Source organism: Panicum virgatum, unplaced genomic scaffold (genome assembly GCF_016808335.1).
Source record: "Panicum virgatum strain AP13 unplaced genomic scaffold, P.virgatum_v5 scaffold_1427, whole genome shotgun sequence".
NCBI classification, from domain to species: Eukaryota; Viridiplantae; Streptophyta; class Magnoliopsida; order Poales; family Poaceae; genus Panicum; species Panicum virgatum.
In genome coordinates this window covers 1-27226 of record NW_024376269.1, presented here as the reverse complement: position 1 = coordinate 27226, position 27226 = coordinate 1, and the positions used below count along the sequence as shown (strand labels likewise).

At 46.8% G+C, this 27226-nt stretch overlaps 6 protein-coding genes and 1 pseudogene across 11 annotated transcripts; 5 read left to right on the top strand and 2 right to left on the bottom strand.

Annotated features, from left to right (window-relative positions):
• LOC120693972 (regulatory-associated protein of TOR 1) lies at positions 1-10164 on the top strand. 5 transcript variants are annotated; one of them, XM_039977143.1, is made up of 23 exons: positions 1-624; positions 1972-2074; positions 2605-2687; positions 2774-2932; positions 3021-3137; positions 3263-3420; positions 3508-3662; positions 3782-3926; positions 3999-4077; positions 4199-4300; positions 4560-4643; positions 4736-4846; positions 4934-5287; positions 5366-5546; positions 5657-6268; positions 6383-6709; positions 6806-6926; positions 7007-7131; positions 7209-7348; positions 7446-7547; positions 8623-8708; positions 8857-8941; positions 9057-10164. In XM_039977143.1, exons 1-23 carry the CDS (start codon positions 217-219, stop codon positions 9390-9392), a joined length of 4173 nt encoding a protein of 1390 aa, XP_039833077.1. In that variant the 5' UTR covers positions 1-216; the 3' UTR covers positions 9393-10164. The 5 variants fall into 5 exon arrangements, with proteins under 5 accessions (XP_039833077.1, XP_039833075.1, XP_039833072.1 ...); XM_039977141.1 differs by having other exon boundaries at positions 6803-6926; XM_039977138.1 differs by having other exon boundaries at positions 11-624; positions 6383-6926.
• A 192-nt stretch (positions 10165-10356) lies between these two features.
• Positions 10357-11626, top strand: LOC120693974 (annotated as a pseudogene).
• Positions 11627-11737: 111 nt separating this feature from the next.
• LOC120693973 (double-stranded RNA-binding protein 8-like) lies at positions 11738-14693 on the top strand. The gene is made up of 4 exons (XM_039977144.1): positions 11738-12047; positions 12360-12625; positions 13254-13467; positions 13573-14693. Exons 1-4 carry the CDS (start codon positions 11963-11965, stop codon positions 14238-14240), a joined length of 1233 nt encoding a protein of 410 aa, XP_039833078.1. The 5' UTR covers positions 11738-11962; the 3' UTR covers positions 14241-14693.
• Positions 14694-15437: 744 nt separating this feature from the next.
• LOC120693994 lies at positions 15438-17104 on the top strand. Its single transcript, XM_039977187.1, has one exon. It carries the CDS (start codon positions 15483-15485, stop codon positions 17082-17084), a length of 1602 nt encoding a protein of 533 aa, XP_039833121.1. The 5' UTR covers positions 15438-15482; the 3' UTR covers positions 17085-17104.
• Positions 17105-18399: 1295 nt separating this feature from the next.
• On the top strand, positions 18400-20573 carry LOC120693983 (putative pentatricopeptide repeat-containing protein At3g08820). Its single transcript, XM_039977174.1, has one exon. It carries the CDS (start codon positions 18412-18414, stop codon positions 20341-20343), a length of 1932 nt encoding a protein of 643 aa, XP_039833108.1. The 5' UTR covers positions 18400-18411; the 3' UTR covers positions 20344-20573.
• A 30-nt stretch (positions 20574-20603) lies between these two features.
• On the bottom strand, positions 20604-23836 carry LOC120693984 (probable protein phosphatase 2C 73). Its single transcript, XM_039977175.1, has 5 exons — positions 23533-23836; positions 22451-22834; positions 22046-22163; positions 21724-21947; positions 20604-21175 (listed from the first exon to the last, which is right to left on the bottom strand). Exons 1-5 carry the CDS (start codon positions 23710-23712, stop codon positions 20780-20782), a joined length of 1302 nt encoding a protein of 433 aa, XP_039833109.1. The 5' UTR covers positions 23713-23836; the 3' UTR covers positions 20604-20779.
• A 919-nt stretch (positions 23837-24755) lies between these two features.
• LOC120693985 (F-box/LRR-repeat protein 3-like) lies at positions 24756-26914 on the bottom strand. Of its 2 annotated transcripts, none has more exons than XR_005683287.1 (6): positions 26756-26914; positions 26274-26667; positions 26065-26194; positions 25692-25986; positions 25239-25603; positions 24756-24988 (listed from the first exon to the last, which is right to left on the bottom strand). XR_005683287.1 is itself a non-coding variant. In XM_039977176.1 (6 exons), exons 1-6 carry the CDS (start codon positions 26849-26851, stop codon positions 24929-24931), a joined length of 1227 nt encoding a protein of 408 aa, XP_039833110.1. In that variant the 5' UTR covers positions 26852-26914; the 3' UTR covers positions 24756-24928. The 2 variants fall into 2 exon arrangements, 1 of the variants encoding a protein (XP_039833110.1); XM_039977176.1 differs by having other exon boundaries at positions 25352-25603.
• Between the last annotated feature and the right edge of the window lie 312 nt (positions 26915-27226).

Here is a 27226-nt window from a genome sequence, read left to right as displayed (position 1 = left end):
GTTGTCTGCCTGCCTTGCCTTGCCTTGCCTGTGCCTCTGCCTCCTCCCGCCCCGCACCGGGACGCCGCTTCCCATCTCCTCCTCCCTGCACTCGAAACGCGTCCAAACCCTAACCCTAAACCGCTCCCCACCCCAACAACCTCCGCCCAATCTTCCCCACCCCACTCACCACCTGGCTGCCCCCTCCCGATTCGCCACGCTGGCCGGATTCGATCCATGTATGTGACCAAGCTCCCCGACCTCACCTCGTCATGGCTGCCGGCTGAGGGGGATAAGCAGGAGACACACCCAGCGTCCATGGCATTGGGAGATCTCATGGCGTCCAGGCTCGTCCACTACTCGTCCTCGCCGTCCCCATCGCCGTCGCCATCGATGGCCGCGCCCACGCCGCCGCTGCCGAATCACCACCACAACCACGTCACGGATGACCTCCCCGTCGCCAACGGTCCGGAGCCCAGGAATGGGCTGGAGGTCGCCGAGGTGGAGAAGCCGGCGCCCGTGGTGTACCTGCCCCAGGTGGTGGTGGTGCTGTGCGAGCAGCGCCACGAGGGGATCGACGAGGCTGCTGCCGCCGCCGGGCCCTCCACCAGCGGCCTCGTCTCAAAGTGGCGCCCAAAGGACCGGGTAATGGATGCGATCCAGTATGCAGATGCGCTTTCTACCGATTCTGCTATTATACCTGACTGTTTGCTGGATTGGGTGCGTTTCGGCTTGGGGGGATTCATAGGGTTGCAATTAACTGATTGAGCTTAAAAATGATAAATTAGTCGGTTGAAGTGGTTATATAGTACCTGCAAACTCAACATCGTTAATCAAAATTTCCATTACCAAAAAGATTTTAACTGCGGCGCTGCCAGATGTAATGAGACTCCGGAAGTCACGGAATAAGTAAATGACAAGTTCACTAGTCTTGCAAGCTGGACAATTGGATGTGGAGTGAGTTATTGTTTGCCACAGCTGAGTATCTTCCGCCTCTGGGTGTATCGCACTGATTGGCTTTAATAACAATTAATACAAAATGGAAATTATTGTAGCCTGCTATGACATCAAACTCGTAACTCGTGCCCATTCTTATTTTTAGCGACCAGTTAAGCATTGCACGGTGATTACCAGCAGGGGCGGAGCCAGCACCCGTGCCGGGCGTGCTGCAGCACGGATCCAGCTCAGTTCATCCCACATAAGCCTTGTATAGTATTTAGACTAAAGTAGTATTATTTTAGCATAATTTTAATTAACCTGGTATTGTTTACTGTCTTAGCCTGTGGGCTAGAGGGGCTTTCTAGCTCTGCCCCTGATTACCAGTGTTTTAACCAGTCCTTTTTTTTTGGATACCAAGTAAACAGTGTTACTCTGGACTTGCTTAACATGTCCTGTCAATGCTGTGATGATTATGGTAACCTCCTTGCACATACCTATATATACAACAAAATGGAAATTGCCCTCAAGAGTGTTTTTGGGATCCAATAGTCGCTGTTGCATTCAAAATGAATGGCTAGTCTCCCTTCCAAGTGACACAAGTTATCAGTGACTGGCATCTTATTGTTAAAGAAATACTTAGTCACTTGTTTACTATTGGTGAAACCATAAGTTAAAACATGGATCATGTTGTTTGGTATAGCCATTGGCTGAAGCAAAGTTTGCTGCCCAAGTTATTAGTGCCACTGGAGGCTTAAAGAATGCTTATGTGATTACACTGTAACAAAGCTGGCGTGTAAGCACACAGTAGTCTCAGGGATGCCACATTGTGCATATTGCAATTGCATGAAGCACCAGACCAGATGGGGCATCGGGTGTTTATAGCTGGCATGCAATGGTTTGAGTGTTGGTCCGCAACATAAATTACTATGTCATTAGGGAATTTATAGCTATTTAATGTTTTGTTTTGTCTGCCCATGAGATCATTCTCCGTGCTTTTTGTATGTTGTTTGCATGTTTACATGACATTCACTAATGATGAATTTGGTTGTGCAGATGAAGACTGGATGTGTTGCCCTTGTATTATGTTTGAACATTAGTGTTGATCCACCAGATGTAATTAAAATCTCCCCTTGCGCAAGAATGGAGTGCTGGATAGGTAAATGTTTATTTGAGTGTATATTTCCAAATTTCTTATTAGCTGAGGGAAAAAGTACAGTTATCTGCATCTGATAAATCTGTTTCGCCTATGATGTGTGTGGAATTTAGCTCATCCCCATGTGAATATGCCTTGCAAAAGGATCCACTAAAAAATGATCTGCTTTTCACCATTTGATTGATTGAAACTGTTTTTTTTCGTAACCTTTTGCATTTCTCAATGCCAAATAACCGTAGCAATGAAATGTCTGGTACCTACTGTTTCCCATATGACATTATTTTGCTTCATAGTTTTTAAATCATTTTATGTACCAATCCCAGAGATGAAAATTGTATAACTGGTGTTTCGTTGTCGATGAATTACAACTTTGTAGTGCTTGAAAAATTATTTGTCAAGAAACTGAAAAATTTATCTACTAGATTGTAGGCATGGGAATTCATATTGGTTGATAATTTTGTACTTAAATACTGTTATTTCCCTCATGAATTGCTTTGAGATCTGCTCATAGATTTTTGTTTCTTTCTTTTCAGATCCATTTTCTATGGCACCTCCTAAGGCCCTTGAAAATATTGGAAAAACTTTGCACTCACAGTATGAGCGCTGGCAACCTAAGGTGAAGAATTTGCTTTCCTGTTTAACTTCTGTGGTATTTTGAATTTTGATGTTGATTGTTTAGCTCTTCGTGTCCATCGCTTGCAGGCTCGTTACAAGCTTCAGCTAGATCCAACTGTGGAGGAAGTTAAGAAGCTTTGTAATACTTGCCGCAGATATGCCAGATCAGAGAGAGTCCTTTTCCATTACAATGGCCATGGTGTACCAAAGCCTACAACTAATGGTGAGATTTGGGTGTTTAACAAGGTAAATGTTACTAAGACACTGTACTGATTGCTGCATATACTTATCATAGGCGTCTTTCATAAAATGTCTTTTTTGTAATTTGTTGCAGAGTTACACGCAGTATATTCCACTTCCGATTACTGATCTTGATTCTTGGCTAAAAACACCTTCCATTTATGTTTTTGACTGCTCAGCAGCTGGAATTATTGTGAAAGCTTTTCTAGAGGTATGCTGTATGCTAATTAATTTATATATCTTATTCTTGAAGTTGAAGCTAATCTTGATTTATGTGTCTGTTTTGTTCTTATTTCTGAATCATCTAATTTACGTAGTGACTTTTGTTTACTTCAGCGCCTAGACTGGAGTTCCAGCTCCTCTTCGTCTTCGCAGAAGGATTGCATTCTTCTTGCTGCCTGCGAAGCACATCAAACACTTCCCCAGAGTGCAGAATTTCCTGCTGATGTGTTTACGGCTTGCCTTACAACACCCATCAAGATGGCATTGCACTGGTTTGTTCTCCATCCCTCCCTCCCTCCCTCCCTCCCTGCCTGCCTGCATTTTGTGCTTACATGGGGCCATGCCTATAAACTAAGCAGGTTTTGTAAGAGATCATTACTCCGTGGTTCTATGGATCATTCTCTTATTGACCAAATTCCTGGAAGGCAAAATGACCGTAAAACTCTTCTTGGAGAACTGAATTGGATTTTCACTGCCATTACAGACACTATTGCATGGAATGTTCTTCCTCATGGTACGGCATCTAGGAGATAGATATAATATTTTTGAGAAAAAAAGAAAATCAGAGAAGATCATTTGAGTTAAAGTAAATGTCTGGCTGTATTGGGTTTATGATAAAGTTTCACTGTGCAGATCTATTCCAAAGGCTTTTCAGGCAAGATCTTCTGGTTGCTAGTCTCTTCCGTAACTTCCTGCTTGCTGAGAGAATCATGCGATCCGCAAATTGTTCTCCAATTTCTTATCCGTTGTTACCACCGACACATCAACACCATATGTGGTAGCTAACCTGATTAGTCCTTATGTTTTTGCATTAGCTATTTTGTGCATTTTGTAACTTGTGAAATCCCAGGGACGCATGGGACATGGCTGCTGAGATTTGCCTTTCCAAGCTTCCTCAGTTAATTGCTGATCCAAATGCAGAGTTTCAGGTTTTCTACTTGTTGCTTAGCCCTTTATTAACAAATACATCAGTTGTTTAGTATTATTTTGCCTTTTGAATCTATAATCACTTCAGTATACCCAATTCATTTGTCTCCTAATTCAAACCAGCCAAGCCCTTTTTTCACGGAACAACTGACGGCTTTTGAAGTGTGGCTTGATCATGGTTCTGAGGACAAGAAGCCCCCAGAACAATTACCTATAGTTCTTCAGGTAATACATTTTTATGTTACAGTTCTGTAAAGGTCAATATCATTTGCAAAACCCACTTTAAATATGTTAGCTCTTTAGAAGTACCTCATTTCCCTTCTCTTCGCTTCTATAAGTTTAATTTAGTAAAAATGTTTCGCATGCTTTCCCTTAAATTATCCTATCTACTATGTTTCTTTTCTTCTTTCGCATGCTTTCTCTTAAATTATCCTATCTACTATGTTTCTTTTCTTCCATTCTTTCTTACATCAGTTTTGTGCAGGTCCTGCTTAGTCAATCACATAGATTCAGAGCGCTTGTTTTGCTTGGAAGATTTCTTGACATGGGACCATGGGCAGTTGATTTGGTTTGTACTTGAGCTCTTCTGCATGTACCTTTTGACAAGTGCTTGTTATTTATTTTCAGATGCGCCTAATCCGTTTCGCCTCATTGTTTTAGGCCCTGTCTGTTGGAATCTTTCCTTATGTGCTCAAACTGCTTCAAACAAGTGCAATGGAGTTGCGTCAAATTCTTGTGTTCATATGGACGAAAATTCTATCTCTTGATAAGGTATGCACTCTTGTTTTTAGTCTTGGGAAACTCCTTTGTATTGTAAGGATCAGGAGTTTAACCTGTATACTTTTCCCCAAATGGCAGTCGTGCCAGGTGGACTTGGTTAAAGACGGAGGACATGCATATTTTATCAGGTTTCTTGACAGTTTGGATGCTTACCCAGATCAGCGTGCAATGGCCGCTTTCGTTTTAGCAGTTATTGTGGATGGGCATAGGACGGGTCAAGAGGCCTGTATTCATGCATGTCTTATAGATGTTTGTCTGAGACATCTGCAACCTGAAAATCCCCATGATGCACAGGCAGAGCCTTTGCTTTTGCAGTGGCTTTGTTTATGCCTTGGCAAACTCTGGGAAGATTTTGCTGAGGCTCAGTTACTTGGTCTGCAATCAAATGCACCAGAAATTTTAATTTATTTGTTATCGGAGCCCCAACCTGAGGTACAATGCCTTCATATTTCATCTGTTCTTTCCTTTGCTTCCTTCACAATATATTTATTAAATATTTGGTCTTGCCAGGTCAGAGCTTCTGCTGTTTTTGCACTTGGGAATCTTCTGGATATGGGATCAACATCATCAAATGGCGCCGATGATGATTCTGATGATGATGAAAAAGTAAAAGCTGAAATAAATGTCGTTCGAAGCCTTCTGCAGGTTTCTTCAGATGGTAGCCCCCTTGTTAGATGTGAGGTTGCTATAGGTATGTGCATTAGAAAAATGAATATTTTTTGTAGGGCACCCTTTTATTGTGTTGAACTATAGAAAGAAAATTCTTTTTAACCTTTTTGAGTTGATCTGATGTTTTTCCAGCGCTTACTCGTTTTGCATTGGGTCACAATAAGCATCTCAAATCTGTTGCTGCTGAGTATTGGAAACCTCAAACCAATTCATTGCTGAAGTCACCTCCATCACTGGCCAATATAAGTAGTCCAAACAATGTCTACAGTCCCAACAACATTCGACAAGGCAGCAGTGGTCTTGCTTCTCATATTGGTCCTGTGCTAAGGGTTGGCAGTGATAGCAGTGCCACTGGTCGTGATGGAAGGGTTTCTACGAGCAGCCCGATTGCGACAAGTAGCATCCTGCATGGCTCTCCCCAGTCAGATGATTCTTCCCAACACTCTGATTCAGGCATATTACTGAGAGACAATGCAAGTAATGGTGGCCTCAGCTACACTAGATCGAGGCCTGCTGACAGTGTCATTTATTCTCAATATATATCAACTATGTGTTCTGTTGCTAAAGATCCTTACCCAAGAATTGCAACTATTGGTCGGAGAGCACTGTCCCTTATAGGTGTCGAGCAAGTGGTCATGAAAAACAGTAGATTTAACAGTGGAGGTGCACATCAAGGGGAGACATCTGCACCTCCATCAAACTTTGGAATGGCACGCTCTTCTTCCTGGTTTGATATGAATTCTGGTAAGTTTTACTGCCTCACTTTCCTTGCTGTGCTTGGAGGTCGGAATACCTCAATATTGTGCATGTTCAGGGAAAGACAATAATTATTGAATTGAGTCTTTGAATATTTTGCAGGAAACTTCTCAATTGCATTTAGGACGCCTCCTGTTAGCCCCCCTCAACATGATTATCTTACAGGATTACGCCGAGTGTGTTCTATGGAGTTCAAACCACATCCTATGAATTCTCCTGAGGGCTTAGCTGATCCCCTTTTGAGCTCTGCTGCGGCTCCCAGTAATGCTGATCTAAGCATACTTCCCAAATCAACAATTTACAACTGGAGTTGTGGATACTTCTCTAGGCCACTTTTAACTGGTTCTGACGATAATGAAGAAGCCCATGCTAGAAGAGAAGAGAGAGGACAAATTACACTAGATTGCATTGCTAAGTGCCAGAGATCATGTACGTGGCCTACATTAGTCCGCATTACATTATTTTTGTTGATATTCTTGCTTATTTACCTGTTTTTATTATTATTGTGGGGCCTGGGAATAGCAGCTTGCAAGATGACAAGCCAAATTGCTAGTTGGGATACAAGGTTTGATTCAGGTACAAAAGCAGCATTATTGTTGCCATTTTCTCCAATCGTCATTGCAGCTGATGAAAATGAACAAATAAGGTGAAATTGTTATTTCAATTAACAATCCTGGTGCTTGAAATGCACTAGTGCAGTTGTGCTAAAGTTCTGTCTCATGTCAGAGTGTGGAACTACGATGATGCACTACCCGTGAACTCTTTTCAAAACCATAAATTGTCCGACAGAGGGCTATCGAAACTCTTGCTTATCAACGAGCTTGATGAGAGCTTGCTTTTAGCTGCCTCAAGTATGCCTCTCTTCTCTATGCTTTTCCTTGTATACTTATATCTTCTATCGCTGCATTATCTAATTTTCATGTTGCAGGTGATGGAAATGTACGTATATGGAAAAATTTTACTCAAAAGGGAGGACAAAAACTTGTAACTGCTTTCTCATCAGTTCAGGGTCATCGAGCTGCTGGTCGCAGTATTGTGATCGATTGGCAGCAGCAATCTGGTTGCCTGGTAATATTCTACTATTTTCCCATTGGTTCTGTAATTTTATTTCATGTGCAGTAGGCTGTTCTAATACAGGAACTTGCTTCATTCTGTTGTTCAATAGTATGCATCTGGTGACATGTCTTCCATCTTGGTATGGGATCTTGACAAGGAACAACTTCTCAGCACCATTCAGTCATCTGGTGACAGTGCGATTTCTGCCCTCGTAAGTTCTTGTTACCATGTGCTATATGAGCAATTCAAATATTAGTTCAAGCAACTTCCTTTTGTTATTCGAGTAGGCTATCTTGCACTTCCTTACTGAGGAAATAACCATAGATATGTGATTCTGTGTTTACTTGATATTCATGTTTTAAATTAATCAGTAACTTGCAATGTTACTGTGCACCTGTATTTGACTGCTAGTCACAGTATCATATAATTCAGGGTTTGTATTTGATAGTTATATTGAAAACAAAATACATGTAGTAGAAAAGAGTTGAGGCACACTATATTAATGCACATGCACCCTCCTAGACTCCTACTAATTGTGTGCAGTTGAAATTGCGAGGTTTTATGAGTGGAAGTAGCTTTTGGTGTTGCTTTCTGTATGATTGTGAACTTGTCTCAAGTAGGCTGAACAATGTGAGAAGAGGCAAATATAGGAATTTCCCAAAGGATTTTCTCCTGTTGTGTCTAAAACTATGTCTTTTTACTAGCAAAAATAAGTACTGTGCTCCAGTGTAATGGTTTATCAGCTCATCTTGTTGTTCTCCTATAACATGGTGAAAGCACTGGTGGGCCCAGGGCCGGGCGATCTTGGGCACTCGCCCGGGCTCCCTTGCTATACGTGCAACAAGCTAATGCTAGCGCATCACAATGGTAAAAGTATGTCTGAAGTTCCTTTGTGCGCTGGCCACTACTAGAGAGAAGCAAGGCAAGTAGTAGTCAGCATGCATGTATTCAAGTCAACACTAGAGACCAGAAAATTAAAAGAGGAGGGCCAATAACTAGGATCAGTTTGAATAGCTAGCGATTCAAATATGTTTGGCTGTGGTCGCAATCTTCTACTGGAGATGGTAATAGAGTTGTCTTAAGCTTGGCCCAGGCTCCTTTCGATCCCTGGGTCCGCCACTGATTGAAAGTTCTCAAGAACACATGTATTTTCATTCCATAGACATGAAATTTGCTGTTTGATTGCTTTAATTATTTAGTTCTTGCTATTGCAGCAAGTTTTATGTTAAATCTTGTTTCTATCGTCTGTTCTTGAGCATGACCTTAGCTTGTTGCTTCTGTTTCAGTCTGCATCTCAGGTCCGCTCTGGACACTTTGCTGCTGGTTTTGCTGATGGTTCTGTCAGGATATTTGATGTTCGCTCTCCTGATAGGTGAGTACAGTAGTATCTACATCCTCTGTCCTCTTGCCAGCATACCATGCAAATGTTATATGTGCCCTATCCAATGTCATCCTTCCTCTTTCTTTTCTGTCAACCTATATCATTTTTTTATTCTGAATATTCTTTTCCTATACTGTAGACTGATCTATATGGCAAGGCCACATGCCCCAAGAACGGAAAAGGTTGTGGGCATAGGGTTTCAGCCTGGGTTTGATCCATACAAGGTATGTTCTACCACTTCTTTGCATTGCTATGTTTTTTATTCTCAGCTGTTGAAGCAACTGTGGGCTTGCTCAAAGCTTTATAAGGCCCCCTTTTCTATCATCTATGGTATCACAGATTGTAAGTGCATCTCAAGCTGGAGACATTCAGTTTCTGGATGTTAGAAGAGCAGCAGAACCCTACCTGACTATTGAGGCACACAGGGGTTCACTTACTGCTTTAGCTGTTCATCGGCATGCCCCAGTTGTTGCTAGTGGCTCAGCCAAGCAGATGATTAAAGTGTTCAGTCTTGAAGGAGAGCAGTTGACGATAATTCGCTACCAGCCATCATTTATGGGCCAAAGAATAGGCAGTGTAAACTGCCTTTCTTTCCACCCGTACAAATCACTCTTGGCCGCTGGTGCTGGTGATAATGCTCTTGTCTTTATCTATGCCGAGGAAAATTACAAGTAAGATGAGATCTACATCCCTTGACATGCATCAACAATGCAACCGAAGGCCTTATCATTTTGGCTAAGGCGATGTGTCCACACCAAGGTCCAGCTACAAGATCCAAGATGATGTGAAGCCTGTTCACCGGCAACATGGTGGGTATATGACCGGGGCTCTCGGTTCATATTGCCTGTCGGGCGACATGTGCAGTTTGTAAGATACAGCAAAGCCAAGATTCATTAGCCTCCTTGCAGAAGGTTTGTGAACCCCTACCCTGGTCCTGTCATTGAACTTGGAGGCTCCCCCCAAATAAATTAATCATACCTAGGTTAACCGAAATGTAAATAGTCACCTCATTCGGGTTGTACCTTTGCTTTTACCAACTGTAAAAAGGTTTGGAGATGGTTGACACCATAAATCAGGTGTGGTAGGGGCAGCTGCTGCTGCTGCTGCCTGGGCTAGTGGGGTTGTGCATAGGGGCCCAAGTGGAAGAAATAGAATGCATGCCCATGTCTCGTGTATTCACAGATGGATGTTGTTGAATAGATAGATGCATTTGTCCAGCTAATATAGCACTAGATGGGGTTTAGCATGGCTTGAATGAATGGATCCATGCCCTTGAGCCACCTGCATTGTAAGCAATGGACAGATTGCCCATTTGTAAATACGAATCGTGTTTGTACAGTTGTCAGGTCTTGTGCCAGTGTAATGTGTGCGAAGATGTGTTTTCCTTGGGTGTAGTTTTATTGAATCCTCAAGTGAAAGGAAGCATGAGCGTCATCTTTGTGTTTAATTAAAGTCAGCAATTGAGGGATGGGGATGTCTAGGTGTGTTGAATGCTTGTAACCAGAGCATTGGATTTGGAATGGGGGTAAACGAAGGTACTATAATAATGTAGTAATTGAGAATCATGTGGTTGGTTGATGATTGCAGTTAAACACGAGCTCAGCCCCAGCCGCTGCTATTGTTTTGTGTTGTAGCTGCTGCTGTGGTGCACAAGGGAAGGGAAGGGAAGGGAAGGGAAGATGAGCGCGAGCAGCCACGTCGTAGCGCCGCCGGAAGCCACGGGCCAGCACCACCGCCTGCTGCTGACCCTCGCTCGCCATGGCCGCTTCGCCGCCGCCACCACCCTCTTCTCCACCGCCCGCTGCACGACCCGCGCCCTCAACTCCCTCCTCGCCGCGCTCTGCTCTTCCCCGGCGTTCCTCCGCGTCGCCCCCTCCGTCCTCCTGCGCGCCGCACGCCACCACCTTCCGCATCCTCACCTCCGCGCTGTGCCGCGCCCCGCCGCCGCCGCCGACCTCCTGCGATGCATGCCCGGCCTCCTGCTCGACCCGGACCAGCGCCACTGCCGCGCGGTCCTCGCCTCCCTCTGCCGCTGCGCCCCCGCTCGGGAAGCGCTAGCCTTCCTGGACGACATGCGCCGGTGGGGCGTCTCGCCCATCCGGTCGGACCACCGCGCCGTCCTCGACGCGCTCCTCCGGGAGGGGATGGCGGCCGAGGCATACGAGGTCGCGGCGAAGCAGATGGACGCCGACGGGGCGCGCCCGGGTCTCCCGGAGTTCGAGCGGGTGCTCCGCGCCTTCCGCGAGAGCGGGTCGTGGGACGCCGTCGAGGAGGCGTTCGACGAAATGCTCCTGCGGGGTCTCGTGCCGGGCGCGCGCGTCTACGTGGGCGCGCTGTGCGACAAGGGCGATCTGGCCGGCGCGCGCCGGATGCTGGGGTGCATGGAGCGCGCGGGGTGCCCGCCGAACGTCGCGACGTTCGGCGTCGTGGTGGCCGGGTGCGTGGCCGCTGGGGACATGGACGCCGCGAGGGAGATGGCGCGGGAGGCCATCAGGCGGGGCCTGCGGTGGGATGCGCCGGCGCTGTCGGAGCTGGTGGGCGCCCTGCGTCTGCGTGGCAGCGGCCATCTCGCGCGGGCGCGGGGGGTGCTGCTGGACATCCTGCGTGACGGCTGCGCGGCCGGCTTGGATGCGTCGGCGTTTCTCCCCTCATTGGAGACGAGGGAGGGTCCATGCCCGGCGGCGAGACACCGACGTCCTTGTAGCAATTAGCAATAATCCCTGGCAATTAGCAGGCCTGTTGTTGTGCATTTACAGTGTCAGTCAGTAAGCCTGTGCGTGCGCCTTGGCCGTAGCTGGAGAGGCAAACCACTCCACTCCCCCTGCTTGGCTGCTTCACGAGACTCTGTTCTGCTGGCTGCTTCACCAGCCAGTCAACAATATTTTTCTCTCACACCAAATCAGCACCAACCACCAGTCATTCAGCAGTAATTTTTTCTCACAACAAACCAGCACTAGCCACCAGCCGCAGCCTCTAGAACAAAGTCCCTCTGTTTTTTTTTTGGAAAGGCTGCTTCCTTCTCTTGTGCCTACGCACACAATCTCTCAACTCTGAAGAAACAGGCACTGTAACTGACTGACACCTGGGCACCACCGTTCGGTGGACCAGATTGCCATTGAGAGGAACACACGAATCCCTATCCATGAAAATGCTAGAGCCACCCACGCACAACCACCCCTAGAAACGCCGCCGCACAGAACCCTCCTTCCTCACCCCTACTCCTCCAGGCGGCGGCGCGGAGGGCTATGGACGGCGGACGCGCGGCGCCACCCGATGCCACCACGAACTTCTCCCCTTGGCCCATCGTCGCGGTCGCTCCCGCCGGGATCAGTAAGCTTCCCCAACCCTCTAACCAATCCCATCTGATTCTTGCCGATTTCGCTCAATTTCTTGCTCGATTTCTTGGATGATCTCTGCTAGTACCTTGTCACTTTATACAGTTATTACCTGTCCATCCGGAACCCACCCTAGCTATTTTTTAAAGTAATTTACGACATTAGCGTCTTTTTATTTGTTACCAGAAGCTTGTTTGGCCATCATACCAGAGGCTTCCAGGATAGCTCATTCCAAATTTCTCTTCTTTTTTCAACAGCATTGCAATACTGCCGTTTTCTTAGTTGTTACATGCTTGATTTCGCACAGGGGTTGAGAATTGCTACGTATTCAAGAGCCGCCTGCAAGAGTACGCGCAGAAAGCTGGTCTCCCAACCCCTGAGTATCATACCCTCAAAGAGGGCCCGTCCCACGAACCAATATTCAAGTCCACAGTGGTCGTTAACAACACCAAGTATGATTCGCTGCCTGGATTCTTCAGCCGAAAGGCTGCAGAACAGTCGGCCGCTGAAGTTGCGCTTCTGGAGATAGTCAAGTCTGTTCCAGCAACTGAAACCAGAAGCATCCCAGCAGTAGTAAGTTACTCGTTTACGCAGATATTTGTGCTAAACAAGTAAAGATTCTAAGTTCTATACAAAATCAGCCTCCAAAAACAAAAGCATCAACTTCAAGTTATATGTCCTCTTGTGCTTGGGCAAAAACGAACTAACTCATTCACTGTTATATGTTGCCTAGAACATTTACGTGCTTCTTTAAATTACATATGTTTATCCCTACTTAACTTGCCATGGTGAAGCCTTCGGGGAATGTGTTGGAAGACTGCTAATAAATTGTATGTTCGTTGCTGTTGTTAGTTTTTTCAAGTAATGTTAATTAGTTCAACCATGATCTTCTAACAGGACCCGAGTACAATCACGAAGGTCTGTTTTAGGTTTCATGGCATTTCCCCAAATTCAATACATTCTTCTGTCTGATTGTAACTATTGAAGCTCTCGATTATGCTAAGATATCCTCTAAATATAGTAGGGGATTAGTCATGAAAATGTTTGCAAATTTGTTCTGCCCAGTTTGTGAGCCATGCATACTAGATAATCTGAAGATATCCTATAGTTCTTAGAAATTAGGATGACTAAATTAGCATAGCAGGGCAGTACCTCTTCTTGACTGACGTTTTGCTTCGATACATCCTACCATGTTTTGCAGCAAGAGACTGGCCTGTGCAAGAATCTTCTTCAGGAGTATGCTCAGAAGATGAATTACGCCATTCCATCTTACATTTGCTCTAAGCAAGCTTCAGGCGTAGCTCCTTTCGTATGCACTGTTGAGATTGGTGGCATACAATACATAGGTGCTGCAGCTAGAACAAAGAAGGATGCAGAGATAAAAGCTGCCCGAACAGCTCTTCTTGCAATCCAGGGTAATTTTCTTTGTATTCAATCCAGGGCCATTCGGTATGCAAACATTATCCCTCCTTTCTGGATCTTGCTTGGATTGGGTCATAAATGGGCAATGTTTGGTGCAGGTCAATCAGAAGGTTGTGCAAATGGTGCCACGAAGTACATTGTTGTTCCTGGACAAAGGCAGGTTAAGGAGACAGATAAAAAGCCACTTGAAACCCTCAAATCACTTAAAGTCAAGAAAAGTGGTGGAAAAAAGAAATGGAACAAGCGGAAATTCTTGAGGAAGACCGACCAGATTGTTGATGATGAAAAGGATGGAGCTAGGGAGGCTGGGGATGTTCATGATTGTGATGTCCCAATGCAGGCATCCAGAGACAGTATAATGCTGCATCCTGAAGAGGAAGCTAGAATAGTGGAACAGGAGCTTCTTAGAGATATGACAATGCTGCAAGCTGATAAGGAAGCTAGAAGTGTAAAGCAGGGGCTTCCAATGCTTCAACACCATGAGGAAGCTAGAAGAGTAGAACCTGACTTATCTAGAGACGCTGCAATGGTTCAATTCAGTAAGGAAGTTGTAATGCTACAATCTGATGAGGAAGCTAGGATAATAGAACCGGAGCCACCTAGAGATCCTGCAATGGCCGAACCTAAGGAGGCAGCTAGATGTGTAGAACAGGAGCCACTCGGTAGCGCTGAAGTGGTGAAGCATAACATGGAAGCTAGAGCTGTAGAGCAGGAGTCAGTGAGCACCTATGTAGCATTGCAATTTGATAGGGACCAAGCAAAATGATGCAGCGTGAAGGAGGAGCCACCAAGCAATACTGCAGTGATGCAGCGTGAGGAAACAGAAACTCCTAAGCAAGAAGCACCTCAAAGAGGCGAATTGGTGCAATCTAACTAGCGATGTATTTCTAGAGAAGAACAAATCTTCTGAACAAGAAGAGCAAAATATAAGGGATGAATTCATTGCTGGAGGCAAATAAGTCCGCGGGAGATAAAATAAATTATGGTGGTTGACTCCAATTGTAAGGGCCTTCCTCCAATGATAATAGTGTATCGACACGTGAAAAAAAGAGAGATGGGAGCGTGTGAAAAAACTGAGTTAATTTATGGTTGGCATCATTGGGCGATTGCATTCCTGATGAACTATATAAACCAAGCTACTCATCAGTAGTTTTTCCCTGTCATATTTGAACGGTTGAATTGCATGATCTGGTTACCAGATGGTTTGCCTTTCCTTAAATGTAATCTCTTTTTTGGTTGGGCCCGCAGGCCGCTCCAACCACGGGCTAGCGTTTCAGAGAACTCCGGGAAAAAAATCGATGGGAGTATGGGAACCGAGGCAGTTTATGTTTGCCATCATTAGCTGATTGTACCCCTGAACTATGTGAACCGAGGTAGTTAGTTAATGGTCTGTTTTTCCCTGTCATACTTGAGCGGTTTATTGCATGAACCGATGGTTGCTTAAATGTTGTCACTCATTATATGAATTTTTTTGCATCCCAAAATATGATTGCACGCAAAAGAAACAGAACATTTTCCATTATGCATTAGCATGCATGATGCAGCAAATGCCTAAACAACAGCTGATCTAACATGTTTTTAGACTAGAATGTTTATGTGTGGCTGTTAGTTATGACATGCCCGGTAAAAATTCGGATAAATCGATATCGGTGTATTGTGAAAATAATAAGGGGGTTTTCTACAAATAAACAGATTGATATCATTAATGATGATCCAAATTAGAGAGGTTTCTGCAAATATTTGGATCGTGATCCAATTGAGGGGTGTTTCTACAAAATTTGCTCCACCCGGATTTTCAAGTCAGCAGTCAGCACAGCACCCAAGTTTGACCAAGGAGACGCCCAAGATTGAGGACGTCTTCCATTCCATTCCATCCCAGGACCATCTCCATCTCCCTCGCCACAAAACCACCACAAAAGTTGTCGTTACTAGATGCTAGCGTTACGCCATGGTGGCCCTTGCCGTTGCCAGCTCTAATGACAATGCTCCAACCACCGGCGCCGCTGCGATGCTCCTCAACTACCGACCTTCCACGCCGCCACTCGCCGACGCCGACCACCACCTCCCCAACACGCCGCAGCACTGCCTCGGGGAACTCCCCTCCTTTTGCTGCCGGAAATCCGGCAACGAACCATTCGCTGCCCGCGTCGTTCTGGCCGCCGTCGACTGGACCTCTGCCCGCCGGACGTGCACCAAGGAGTGGCTCAAGAATCCCATGAGCATTGCGCTGCTGCTCTGGCTGCTCTGCGTCGGCGTCTCCGGCGGCATGCTGGTGCTCCTCCTCCTGGGCCTGCTCGACGGGGCGTTCCCGGCGCCGGCGGAAAGGAAGCGCTGGGTCGAGATCAACAACCAGGTCCTCAACGCGCTCTTCACGCTGATGAGCATCTACCAGCACCCCGCGCTCTGCCACCATCTCTTCCTCCTCTGCCGCTGGCGCCCCCACGACGCCGCCGACCTCCGCGCCGCCTACTGCAAGAGCGCCGCGCCGCGCGCCGGCGAGCGCGCGCACATGGCCGTCGTCGTGGCGCTGCTGCATCTCACCGTCGCGTGCCAGTACGTGCTCTGCGGCTTCTACTGGGGGTACACCAAGACCACCAGGCCCGAGCTCGGCGAGGACGGCTTCCTCGTGCTCGGCGTCGTCGCGCCGGTCGCCGCTGCCGTGTACACCATGTGCAGTCCCTTGGGCAAAGACGGCCACGAGCTCGGCTGCTCCAATTCAGTCTCGAAGACACAGTCACAAATGCAGCCCACCTCCAGTGGGCATGGGCACGTCGTCGTGATCGAGCCCGAGTGGGCCGGCGGCATGTTCGATTTCGGCGGCGGCGACACGTCGTCGGCCTGGTGCCTCTCCCTGCCGTGCACCTTCTTCTGCGTGTTCGGGTGGAACTTGGAGAGGCTGGGTTTCGGCAACGCGTACGTGCACGCCGTCACGTTCGCGCTGCTGTGCTTGGCGCCGCTCTGGGTGCTGGGCGTCTCGGCGCTGCACATCCGCGACCGCGTCATCGGTGACATGGTCGGCGGCGCCGGCGTGGTTCTCTGCGCCTGCGGGCTGCTCTACGGCGGCTACTGGAGGATCCAGATGCGGAAGAGATTTGGCCTTCCGGGGAGCAGGGCGTGCTGCGGCTCCAAGTCGCTGACGGACTACGTGCGGTGGCTCTTGTGCTGGCCGTGCGCGCTGGCACAGGAGGTGCGCACGGCCAACCTCTATCACGTCGACGGCGAGATCCTCTACTCCAAGGTGGATGACGGTGGCCACGAGGAGAGGCAGCCGTTGCTCCTAGTTCCCTGCAGTGATGATCATGACGAAACCACGACGATGGCTCCACCGGTGGTTCATCAGGTTGTAGTGGTTCAAGTCGAGGATGAAAAACCTGACGAATGCAGCAGCGTTCTTCACAGTGAGACGGTCAATTCTTCGATTCCAACATCGGTGATGCTGAGGAAGGAGTATGAATCTTTGTCAGAGTCGAGCCGAGCAATGTTGAATGATTATGATCGTAGATTATCATCTGCTGGAAATTGGAGGCTGGAGAAGGTGAAGAAGCTCATCAATATGGTGACTCTGCTGTCGCTGCTCATTATTTTGTACACAAGGGGAATTATTCTCTAGAGAAGCAGAAGATATCGGACATGTTGGATTTGGATTTGCATGCTATAGATTACATGTAAACTCTTTCTCCACTCTTTTTTTTCTTGGTGAAAACAGGATTAAAGGAATTCAGTTTGTTATGGAGTTCATTGCTGTGTATATATACTAAAACACATACTTTTGTAATGTATGATAGTATAAACCCCAACTGCAAAAAGGAACAAGTAAAAATTAAAGACATATTTTACATCTTCTTCTGTCTGTTTCGTTTTGTCAGTGAATGTGTAATTGTGTATTATGTTTCAGAAACTAATTTTAAGATGGCGCGACAATCCTCTTCTGTCTTTGTAAAACCTATGGAATTACCATATTGTATTAACTAGATAAAAGAGAAAAAGAAATGGCAGGGAACCTAATAGTCAACCTGAATTCTTCTGTGCCTATTCATAAATCTTTGAAGAAAAAAGCTGCAAAAAACACCAGTTTTCCAGATCCCAGTTAGGCGCCTATTTATATGAACCCGTGGAATCTTATTACCATGGTTACGTTGTTGTTTGTATCTAAATCTGCAGACCATCTTCGAAAGAAAAAGGAAGGAAATCTGAAGAACATCGAAGTAAACTGCACCTTGTATGCTTCCTTGTTATTTTTTTTGGCCGTCCTTAGTAGTACATGTTGTCAAAGTCCTTTTTGGCGTACTGAGCAGATTCAAGTATTGCTGATAGCATGAACACTAATCATGTGAAAACTACAAGAAGAATTGCCTTTCTCCCATCTATCAGGGAGGACGGAGCTTAGTCCAGTCTGAAACTGAATGGCCGTCCTGTGTGTGCAGCCTGAACGGAACCTTGTGAGCATGCCAAAGTTGATTCGCTGCTGATGCGTCATCTTCCTGGATGATCGCACATGAACAATGCAGGACTGGAATTGAGCTGGTGGTCCATTCACTCACTACTGTGCCCGCCCGCCTTGACAAGACTTTTCCAGTGCTGAAATCTTGTGACTGTTTCAAGCATCAACATCAAGACCAGGATCTCCGTCTATTTCAGCAGCTACCTGCTGCCAAATTTGTGACTTGTTCACTCTTGTACTTGAAAGAATGGGCACCGAGCTAAACCCTTTCCTTACCAAATTAATTCAAGCACCAAGCCTATAACTACCTGGAACAACTAGTAGCTTCAGATCATCATACCTTGAAGCTGGAGGGGTCTCACCCACACACACAGTCCAGGAGAACCGCCACAAAAAAAAAAAAAAATCAAACTTCTCAAATTTTGACCAAATTTCTTTTTTTTTTGAAAAGTAATTTTCTAAATATTAGCAATGCTAGCAGCGAAGGGAAGGGTTCATGTCGGACGCTGCCGCCGCAGTTGGCCGCCTCCTCACCGGCAACACCCACCACCCACCGCTCACGGTCAAGCTCCTCCACGCCCGCCTCCTCCGACTCCACCTCCTCGCCGACCTCTCCCCGCTCCTCCTCCGCGCTCTCTCTTCCACCGGCCTGCACCTCCACGCCCTCCGCCTCCACTCCCTCCTCCCCAACCCATCCCACCTCACCTTCCCCTTCGCGCTCAAGGCCGCCTCCCGCCTCCCCGACCAGCACTCCGCCGGCCTCCAGCTCCATGGCCGCTCCCTCAAGCTCCCCTGCCACTCCAACCCCCACGTCCTCACCTCCCTCCTCAGCTTCTACGCAAGATGCGGCCTCCTGCGCGACGCCCACAAGGCGTTCGACGAAATGCCCCACCCCAGCACCGTTTCATGGACCGCGCTCATCACCGCCTACATGGACGCCGGGCGCGTACAGGAAGCCGTTGGAGTCGCAAGGAAGGCGTTCTTGAGTGGCATGCGTCCTGACAGCTTCACGGCCGTCCGTGTCCTGACTGCCTGCGCTCGCGTCACCGATTTGGTAACTGGGGAGGCAGTGTGGAGGGCGGTGGGGCAGGAGGGGATCGCGGGGAATGTGTTCGTGGCAACTGCGGCATTGGACCTGTATGTCAAATGCGGGGAGATGCACAAGGCAAGGGCGGTGTTTGACAACATGCGGAACAAGGATGCGGTGGCCTGGGGCGCTATGGTTGGTGGATACGCCTCTAGTGGGCATCCGCGGGAGGCTCTGGAACTGTTCTTTACCATGCAGGCAGAGGGAATGACGCCAGAATGTTACACAGTGGCCGGGGCACTCTCTGCATGCACAAGGTTAGGTGCTTTGGATTTGGGACGGCGAGCAGCCAGAATGGTGCACTGGGATGAGGTTCTTGACAACCCAGTCCTGGGGACTGCACTGATCGATATGTATGCCAAGTGTGGGAGCACAGCTGAGGCGTGGATGGTGTTCCAGCAGATGACGAAGAGGGACATCATTGTTTGGAACGCAATGATCTTGGGGCTTGGCATGACTGGCCATGAGAAGATTGCGTTTGCCCTTGTTTGTCAGATGGAGAAGTCAGGTATGACACTGAATGATAATACCTTCATTGGACTGCTCTGCAGCTGTACGCATACTGGCCTTGTGAAGGATGGGCGGCGGTATTTTCACAACATGACTCAGTCATACCGTATAAGCCCTAGGGTTGAGCACTATGGTTGTATGGTCGACCTGCTCAGTCGTGCGGGGTTGCTGGAGGAGGCTCATCAGCTGATTCAGGACATGCCAATGCAGCCAAATGCAGTTATATGGGGGGCACTCCTTGGTGGTTGCAAGATCCACCGTGATGCTGCCCTTGCTGAACATGCATTGAAGAAGCTCATCCTGCTCGAGCCATGGAATTCTGGAAACTATGTCATGCTCTCTAACATATATTCTAACAGTGGAAGATGGGAAGATGCGGCAAAGCTCAGGTTGGAAATGAAGGCAAGGGGGGTTGAGAAGGTCCCTGCATCTAGCTGGGTTGAACTCGATGGTAAGGTCCACGAGTTCCATGTCGGAGACAAGTCACATCCCCTCTCAGATAAAATTTATGAAAAGCTTGATGAATTAGGCATGGAAATGAAGATCATGGGTTATAAACCGACTACTGAGGTGGTGATGTTTGACATTGAAGACGAGGAGAAGGAGCACACTCTAGTGCATCACAGTGAGAAGATTGCCATTGCATTTAGCCTTGTCACCACTGAACCAGGCGAAACTATAAGGGTCACAAAAAACCTCCGAGTTTGCAGTGACTGCCACACCGCCATCAGGCTCATATCTAGGATAACCAATCGTGAAATTATTGTTCGAGATAACAATCGATTTCATTGCTTTAGAGATGGTTATTGTTCTTGCAATGACTATTGGTAGTATACAGCATACAACCTATTGAATTTGTAACAGGCGGTGTTCTTGTCATCTTGACCGGCTGCCTCTGCCTGCGAGAGACTGAATAGGAGGCTATTTTTAGCTGTGGACGAGAGGATAATAGTCCGGATCCCGACACAGGCTTAGCAATAGCAATCCAACACCGCCTGCCTAATTCTTATTGGAGCAGAGACACTGAATTTTTTAAAGAATAGAGGCACTGAATTTTTCAAGTCTGAAAGAAGGGATGCTGCAGATTCATGCAATTGCCAACAGCTTTGTGCTGCTGCTGAATGCTGATTGAATTAATGCGACGCGGCATCATGTTGGTGTCAATCCAATCCTAACATCATTTCTGCTGCCAATTAAGAAAAGCTCGCGACCATTGCATTGCATGCTCCCACCATCAAATTAAATAAAAACGACTTACAAATCATCATTATTCCCGGTCGTCTTGGTCTTCATCCATGAGCGAACTCGATGACCGCCTCCGCCAGCTGAGCACGCGCCCCATCCGCGGCAGCCTCATCACCGAGTTCGCCCGCGCCACACCCTCCAGTGCTCTCCACACTGTCGTCGTCCCCTCCTCTGACGCCTCGCCGCTCACAACAACCTTGCTATTGCTCAACGACGACACCGCCTGAGGCGCCTTCTCGTCGGCCGCCGGCTGCTTCAAGAAGAGGCACACCACCGCGCAGTCGTCCACCATGGACGTCGGGTACTTGCGCCGCCATGCTCGGACAGCACGGTCGATCAGCTGCCTCGCCGCGTTGGATGGGTCGCTGCCTGAAGACACCGTCTTCACCACCTCCTTGTTCGACAGCACGTCCCAAATCTGCACCACATTTGTTTTCACAAGCAAGCATTTTTTTTTCATCAAGCTGCTGCTGTTCTGTACTATTCTCTAGACAACTCAAATTTAACGATTAAATAAAATAGGTGACAGTGATGGATGTATCGGTTTCAAACATTCAGTTAGCAGTCGCTTTTCCTTTATCAATTATCATAAAGGATTTATTTATCCTACTTCTGCTTAATCACACTCAATTTGTACTAGTCCTGAAAACGTGCAAAATGGAATCTTTCTTTTTTAAGCAAGGCGGGCCACTACTGGAAATCGGAACAAAAATGATTTTCCAGCAAGCGAAAAATATAACTTTTCTTGTCCATGCTAGCGTAAAAACATATTGTCGTTATCACCTAAAACTATCATGAAATAAATCGATGACAGAGAAATGTCACTTTCAATTAACAGTTTCTGTTGTCTGTCTAATCATAAAAAGGGAGTTATGCTATTTTGTACCCAGATCATTTGGAATAGGACTGCAAAAAATGGAAGTGACGTCAATCTGAAACTGCCAATCAAATAAATGAATTTATTACCCCATCAGTTGCAAGCACCAATAACTCATCCTTCTCAGATAACTTCCTGTAGTAAACTTCAGGTGTACAAATAAGGCCATGGTTCTTCAGGCAGAAGTCCCCAAAGGCCCTTGCCATGGCAAGGCCTGGTGCATCCTGGTCTGGCAACCACATTCTGGGCACGTCTGGTTCGTCATCCATGGCGAAAACTCGCCCCTTGCAATTCAGAATCCTTGCGAGTTCACCTACCACAGTAAAAAGACAATGTACAAAATGCAATCAAGAAGGATACACATACATTTCAAGAACTGAGAACTGAGAAAGTTTGGATGCTACTCCTCACTTGGAAGATCTGGCTTCAAGTCAGTGGTGAGTTGGACTGGAATCAAACGGTCCTTGCTGTCCCGGGTACAAAGAACAGCACGCGAGTCACCCAAATTGGCTATAATCAAGTGATCACCCTATGCATGAGAAGGATAATTGGGGAACAGAATACATAAGATTAATACTTTGGTTATGTTGCTCTGCTCTATAGATAATTGGGAATACAGTAAATAAAACAGGGCTTCCATCTCAGCTAGTTCAGTTCATGCTCTTTCATAATTCTAGTTTTACTGTGCACCAAAAGTAGTAAAGGTTTACTCAGAAAAAAAATAAAACACAAGAGAATATATATGTTTTCAGGATTTATTATTACCAGTACAATAAGTTACAGCTTGCAAGCTTGGAATGATAGTAGCATTAGTACCTGCCTAACAACAGTGACTGCTGTGGTGCCACTGCAAATGCAGTCAATTCTTGAGTGTTGCCTGAGCTCCTCATCCACCTGGTCAAATGCCTTGACAAATATGTTCTTCCAAGTGGACAACAGGAGCTTCTCATCGGTTGTATCATCACTAAACGAGGTGGAGTCTGACTTGTCACAGGAATGCAAATCTGTATTGCTTGAGTGGTCTTCTTCAGTTGTGAGCTTGGAAGTATGGGTTGAGGGATCTTCTTCAGTTTTGGGCTTCAAAGCAGAGGATAGTTTCAAGGGAAGGGTGTCGCGGACATGGTGAGCGACTTCTCGGCCAAGAGGGCCATGCCCATCAAATACCCCGCAGAAGATGTGGCCTTTGTGGCCAGCAAAGTCCTAAGCATCTTGACACAATTGTGACACATCAAGATTAATCGAATTATATTTATTGTGCATATAAAAGAGAAAGACTAGCTAATGTACTTGCATTGCAGATGCTGATAATGTACTACGAGATATGGAGGTGCCCCCCCCCCCCATAGTTTTCCTTATGTTGGTGTACAATTCAAACATTCAGGACATTGGTGGGGGCAATAAACATAGTGAAGTACATAACTTTAGGCAAATTTTAGTTTGTAAAAAAATCAGTTTTCCTTCTTTTTCCCCCCCTACACATTTCACTAGGCTGTAACATTTCAGTGTTCAGCAATGCTGAGATGGATGTAACTTTACCTTCTAGATGCAACTGTACTGGGCAGAGAAGCTTGCAACAACACCCAGAAACACAGGTGGTTGGAACATTAGGTGCATTTCAGGTTGCAGTAAGTCGAGATGGATCCGGTGCATTGTTGTTAAACAATAAAACAAAGTTGCAGATGCAACGGTGTGGGGGGAAAAAGAGGGGAAGAGTTTGTGGATGCAAGTTGCAGTGGATAAGCAAATTAAAGTTGGCATGGTAACAGTGGCAGCACCATGCCTTGCGGCAGCTTGTGTGATGGATGCCAAAAGGAAATGAGACGATACTTACAAGGAGGCCAAGGATCTTTGTAAGCAAGGGAGCGCTAGCTAGAGAGAAGTAGGTGATGGGTGTTCACCTGGGAGACGGTCATGGCATCCTGGTTGGCACCCTTCCATCCTTGCTTGGTGTGCATGGAGACGGCGGCGCTGGTCCAGAGGTGGTGGTGGAACAGGTCGTCGTGCATCCATGGGAAGCCTTGCTCGCCGTCGTCGAGGTCCCCTGCTGGCGCCTTGGCCTTGCTGCAGCAGATCCCCATTGCTGCTGTTGGCTCTCCGTCCTCTCCCTGATCCTGTCCAAGCTAAGGAGCGAGCCTTGGTTGTTTAATGGAGGGGAGGGAGGGATTAATGTGGGTGGGGTCCCGCATTAATGAGGACGGGTAGGGAGTAGTGAGATCATGTCATGCAACGGAATGGTGGCAAGGCATCACGGACGACGGAACGGACATGCATCCTACTACGGATGGGATGGGGGCAAGGGCAAGGGCAAGGGCAAGGGAGAAGGACGATGCTGTGCAGGTGCAGCTGCAGCTGCTGCCATTGGCCGGTGGGTACGATGTTGAGAGGCTCGTTTGAACAACAACGCTTCAGGCAAAGCAACCCTGCCCTGCCGGCAGTCAGCAAAGCAGGCTCCAGCCATGGTGGCAGGCAGCTGTCACATGATGCCTGTACACCATGCTAGCATTGGTTGGCACCTTCATCTTGTTCAATGCTATCCATGGCCGCCTACCTACCTAGCTCTCTCGACCTGCTTTGCCTAACTGCGGCGAGAAGCCTGCTCTCGCTTCAGTTTGTGTGCCTGAGTTCCATGAATGGCAACCAATTTCTAACACAGTAACACCTCCAAACTTGAAGCATCAAGTCATGTCCCTACTCCTACTACGACTTCATTTTTAATAATTCCGCACAAACCACAATACCCTGCCAATCTCTGTATCAAGACTCATTCATACATCTGGACTACGCAAACCTCTTCTGGTTACTGCAACTAGTAAGCAGAGACAAGACATCACTTCACTACAAATAAGGCAGGCAGTCAGGCAGATATGTCCACAAGCACATGTTTCAGTTTCGATTCCGAACACACACAAGCCACTTAATTCCAGCACTCCAAACATCATGCACCGGCCATGACCATCAACAAAAGTAGTGGAAGCCATATCATCACACAAGTATCTTATCACCCAAAATCACCCCCTTCAATATCAATCGCTTCCATTCATCTATATTATGTAATCTTTGTTTGGTAAATTTGGTCCAAAATTTACCAAACAAAGGTGGGATTGGATATACTCATCTAGTGTACAGCATCAGCATACCTCCGCTCAAACTAAAGTATTTCCACAGTACCACACCAATTACACTACAAAATTTTAAGCTTGTGACTGTTGCTTCCCATAACGACGCCAATCAAGAATGCATCCATTGCCACGACGAATGCCCTTCCTTCCCACAATCGCTACACTTCAGGCCTTCTCATCGTACAAGCACATCTTGTGACTGTTGCTTCCATACATCACAAGGTTCCACCTCAACCTGCACAAGACAACACCTATTATTAGAAACTTTGGCGTTCACAGGTTTGTAATTTCACTAAACACAATTCCATTCAACACGAACGCTTATAAGAGGGCCGTGCTATGTTCATTTATTTTTCAATACCATCTATAACGGGGGGGGGGGGGGGGGGGGGGGGGAAGCAAAGGCACCACCAATAAAGGGGACAAAACCTGCGAGACAGTTGAACATAACTACACAGAATGGTTTCATAGAACTAGAGTTTTACCCAAGTTTGGTGTGTGTTCGAATACAATTATCCAAAGTAGGAAAGCCAGTGTGATGGAGGATTCAAGATAATGCAGAGGCAAACAGTCAAGGTAAAAGCACAATGTACAATACCTTAAATGGTTTATTGATCCACTGGAACATACAACCCCGCGCCTCAACATTTTTTAGCATATGAGGAGGCATCATGGATTTGAATGCTTCATGAAGCTTCACTTTTGTCAAACCACCACAGACCATGAGAGCAGCTGTCAAGCCATTAGGTGTAATACCCGCTAAATGTACAATGGTCATGTTCTGCAAGCCACATATGCTAGAAAGGGAAAGGAGTCCAATGTCGGTGACCGAACAGTATGACAAGTTTATCTGCAATGAGACATACATGCTATCAGCGCAACTGAAAGTAAAAGACATGGTACTCCAGATTTCAGTTTACAGGAGAAAGATCTAATACCTGACGGAGGCAATGAGAGAACTGGGAAAGGTAGAGCATGCCCACATCATTAATCTCAAAGCATTTCTTAATATCAAGCTTGGAAAGCAGCCTGCAACCCATTGCTATTTCTGAGAGACCAGCGGATGAAACCCTGGGGCAGCCACGAATCTCCAATGTATTTAACTTTGTGCATTTTGAGATGGACATTAGTGAACGGTCTGTTATTTCTGTACAGTAGGATAGATTCATAGATTCTAGCATTGGACTGCCTTGAGCAATCTGAATAACCCCATCATCACTAATGCCTCCACACCTGAAACAGAAACTACAAGTCAGCTTAGTGAGAAAACAAACCAAAGAAAGAAAACCACAAGTCACGTCTAGTAATGACCTGTACAAATCAATGTCTCGGAGTTTTGGGCAAGATTTTCCAATGTGGGTCAGACCTTCATCACTTATCCTCAAGCAAATACCAATTTTTAGGCTCGAGAGGTTGCTGCATCTGGCGAGAGCTTTCAACCCTGCACAAAAAAATATTCATAGTCAACTTTATGTCGATTTGACAAAAAAAAGTATGTCAATAGCCAGTTCAGTAAGTACCTGCATCATCCAAATCACTGTCAGTAAGGTCCAACTCTTCCAAGTGAGGACAGTGCTTCCCGATCAGTTGGAGTGCTCCACTTGAAACATGGCTACAAGACTCCATCCTCAGAGAGATGAGGGAAGTGCACGAACTAGTGATGGCAGCTACTGAAACATCAGTGATATTGCGACAACAAGTGATGTCCAGCTTCAGCAGGTTCTTTAGTTTTGACACAGCAAAAGAGAGTTCAGTATCTGCTACTCCAGAGCACTTGCTCAGACTTAGCTCCCTGATAGAAACACAAGAGCTTCCAATGCCTTTTAGTCCATCAGCCATGAATTTGCAGCCTTCCAGCTTCAGCGTCCGCAGTTTAGTAATCTTTTGGAGGCTTCTCCCCATAGAAGGAGTAACCTGCAACAAGAGGGATGTAAATTAAGCTGCAAGGGCTCAAGTCATGCCCATATGATACAACAATAAGACTAGATGATTAGCTACTTACAGGACAGCAGTACGAAAGATTCAGTTCCAATAGATTCGGTATTGACTTCACCATCGACGAAACTCCCACATCAGTGACATTCTGACAATGAGACATATCAAGAACCTACATCGGTGCAAACATGCAAGGTCAGTAAGCAGAGTTTTGTGCTACTATCGAACACATGTTGAGGAACGAGAGTACTCTATTCTGTTTGTGATGAGTGAATTGTCAACCGTGCGGTGTGATCGTGCGCTTGGTCTTTGGATTGCAGTTACACAGGCGTCGAGTGTCGACGGGGAGCTGCCGTGGAGGTGCTGTGACCGATGGACCGTGCGGTGGACGGTGGTGAAGGGCAGCCGGGACCGGAGCCCGGACCGGGCGGCAGCTGTGGCGTCCACTCCTGAATCGAGGGCGCAAGCGGCGACAGAAGGCGGGTTTCTTGGTTTGTGCCACAAAACCAAGGAGGCGGACGGCGGTTGAAGAAGAGAA

Bases quoted from the DNA above. Each gene is read 5' to 3' on its own strand.
- LOC120693972 (XM_039977138.1), top strand. From the start codon at position 217: ATGTATGTGACCAAGCTCCCCGACCTCACCTCGTCATGGCTGCCGGCT. The intron at 625-1,971 runs GTAATGGATGCG...TTGGTTGTGCAG, and splicing joins AGTGGCGCCCAAAGGACCGG to ATGAAGACTGGATGTGTTGC. The intron at 2,933-3,020 runs GTAAATGTTACT...AATTTGTTGCAG, and splicing joins AGATTTGGGTGTTTAACAAG to AGTTACACGCAGTATATTCC.
- LOC120693973 (XM_039977144.1), top strand. From the start codon at position 11,963: ATGGACGGCGGACGCGCGGCGCCACCCGATGCCACCACGAACTTCTCC. The intron at 12,626-13,253 runs GTAAGTTACTCG...CATGTTTTGCAG, and splicing joins CCAGAAGCATCCCAGCAGTA to CAAGAGACTGGCCTGTGCAA. The intron at 13,468-13,572 runs GTAATTTTCTTT...TGTTTGGTGCAG, and splicing joins AGCTCTTCTTGCAATCCAGG to GTCAATCAGAAGGTTGTGCA.
- LOC120693994 (XM_039977187.1), top strand. From the start codon at position 15,483: ATGCTCCTCAACTACCGACCTTCCACGCCGCCACTCGCCGACGCCGAC.
- LOC120693983 (XM_039977174.1), top strand. From the start codon at position 18,412: ATGTCGGACGCTGCCGCCGCAGTTGGCCGCCTCCTCACCGGCAACACC.
- LOC120693984 (XM_039977175.1), bottom strand. From the start codon at position 23,712: ATGGGGATCTGCTGCAGCAAGGCCAAGGCGCCAGCAGGGGACCTCGAC. The intron at 22,835-23,532 runs GTGAACACCCAT...CAAGATGCTTAG, and splicing joins ATGCCATGACCGTCTCCCAG to GACTTTGCTGGCCACAAAGG. The intron at 22,164-22,450 runs GTACTAATGCTA...TCTCATGCATAG, and splicing joins CAGTCACTGTTGTTAGGCAG to GGTGATCACTTGATTATAGC.
- LOC120693985 (XM_039977176.1), bottom strand. From the start codon at position 26,851: ATGTCTCATTGTCAGAATGTCACTGATGTGGGAGTTTCGTCGATGGTG. The intron at 26,195-26,273 runs GTACTTACTGAA...TTTTTTGTGCAG, and splicing joins CAGTGATTTGGATGATGCAG to GGTTGAAAGCTCTCGCCAGA. The intron at 25,604-25,691 runs GTATTAGATCTT...GTCTCATTGCAG, and splicing joins TCTCTCATTGCCTCCGTCAG to ATAAACTTGTCATACTGTTC.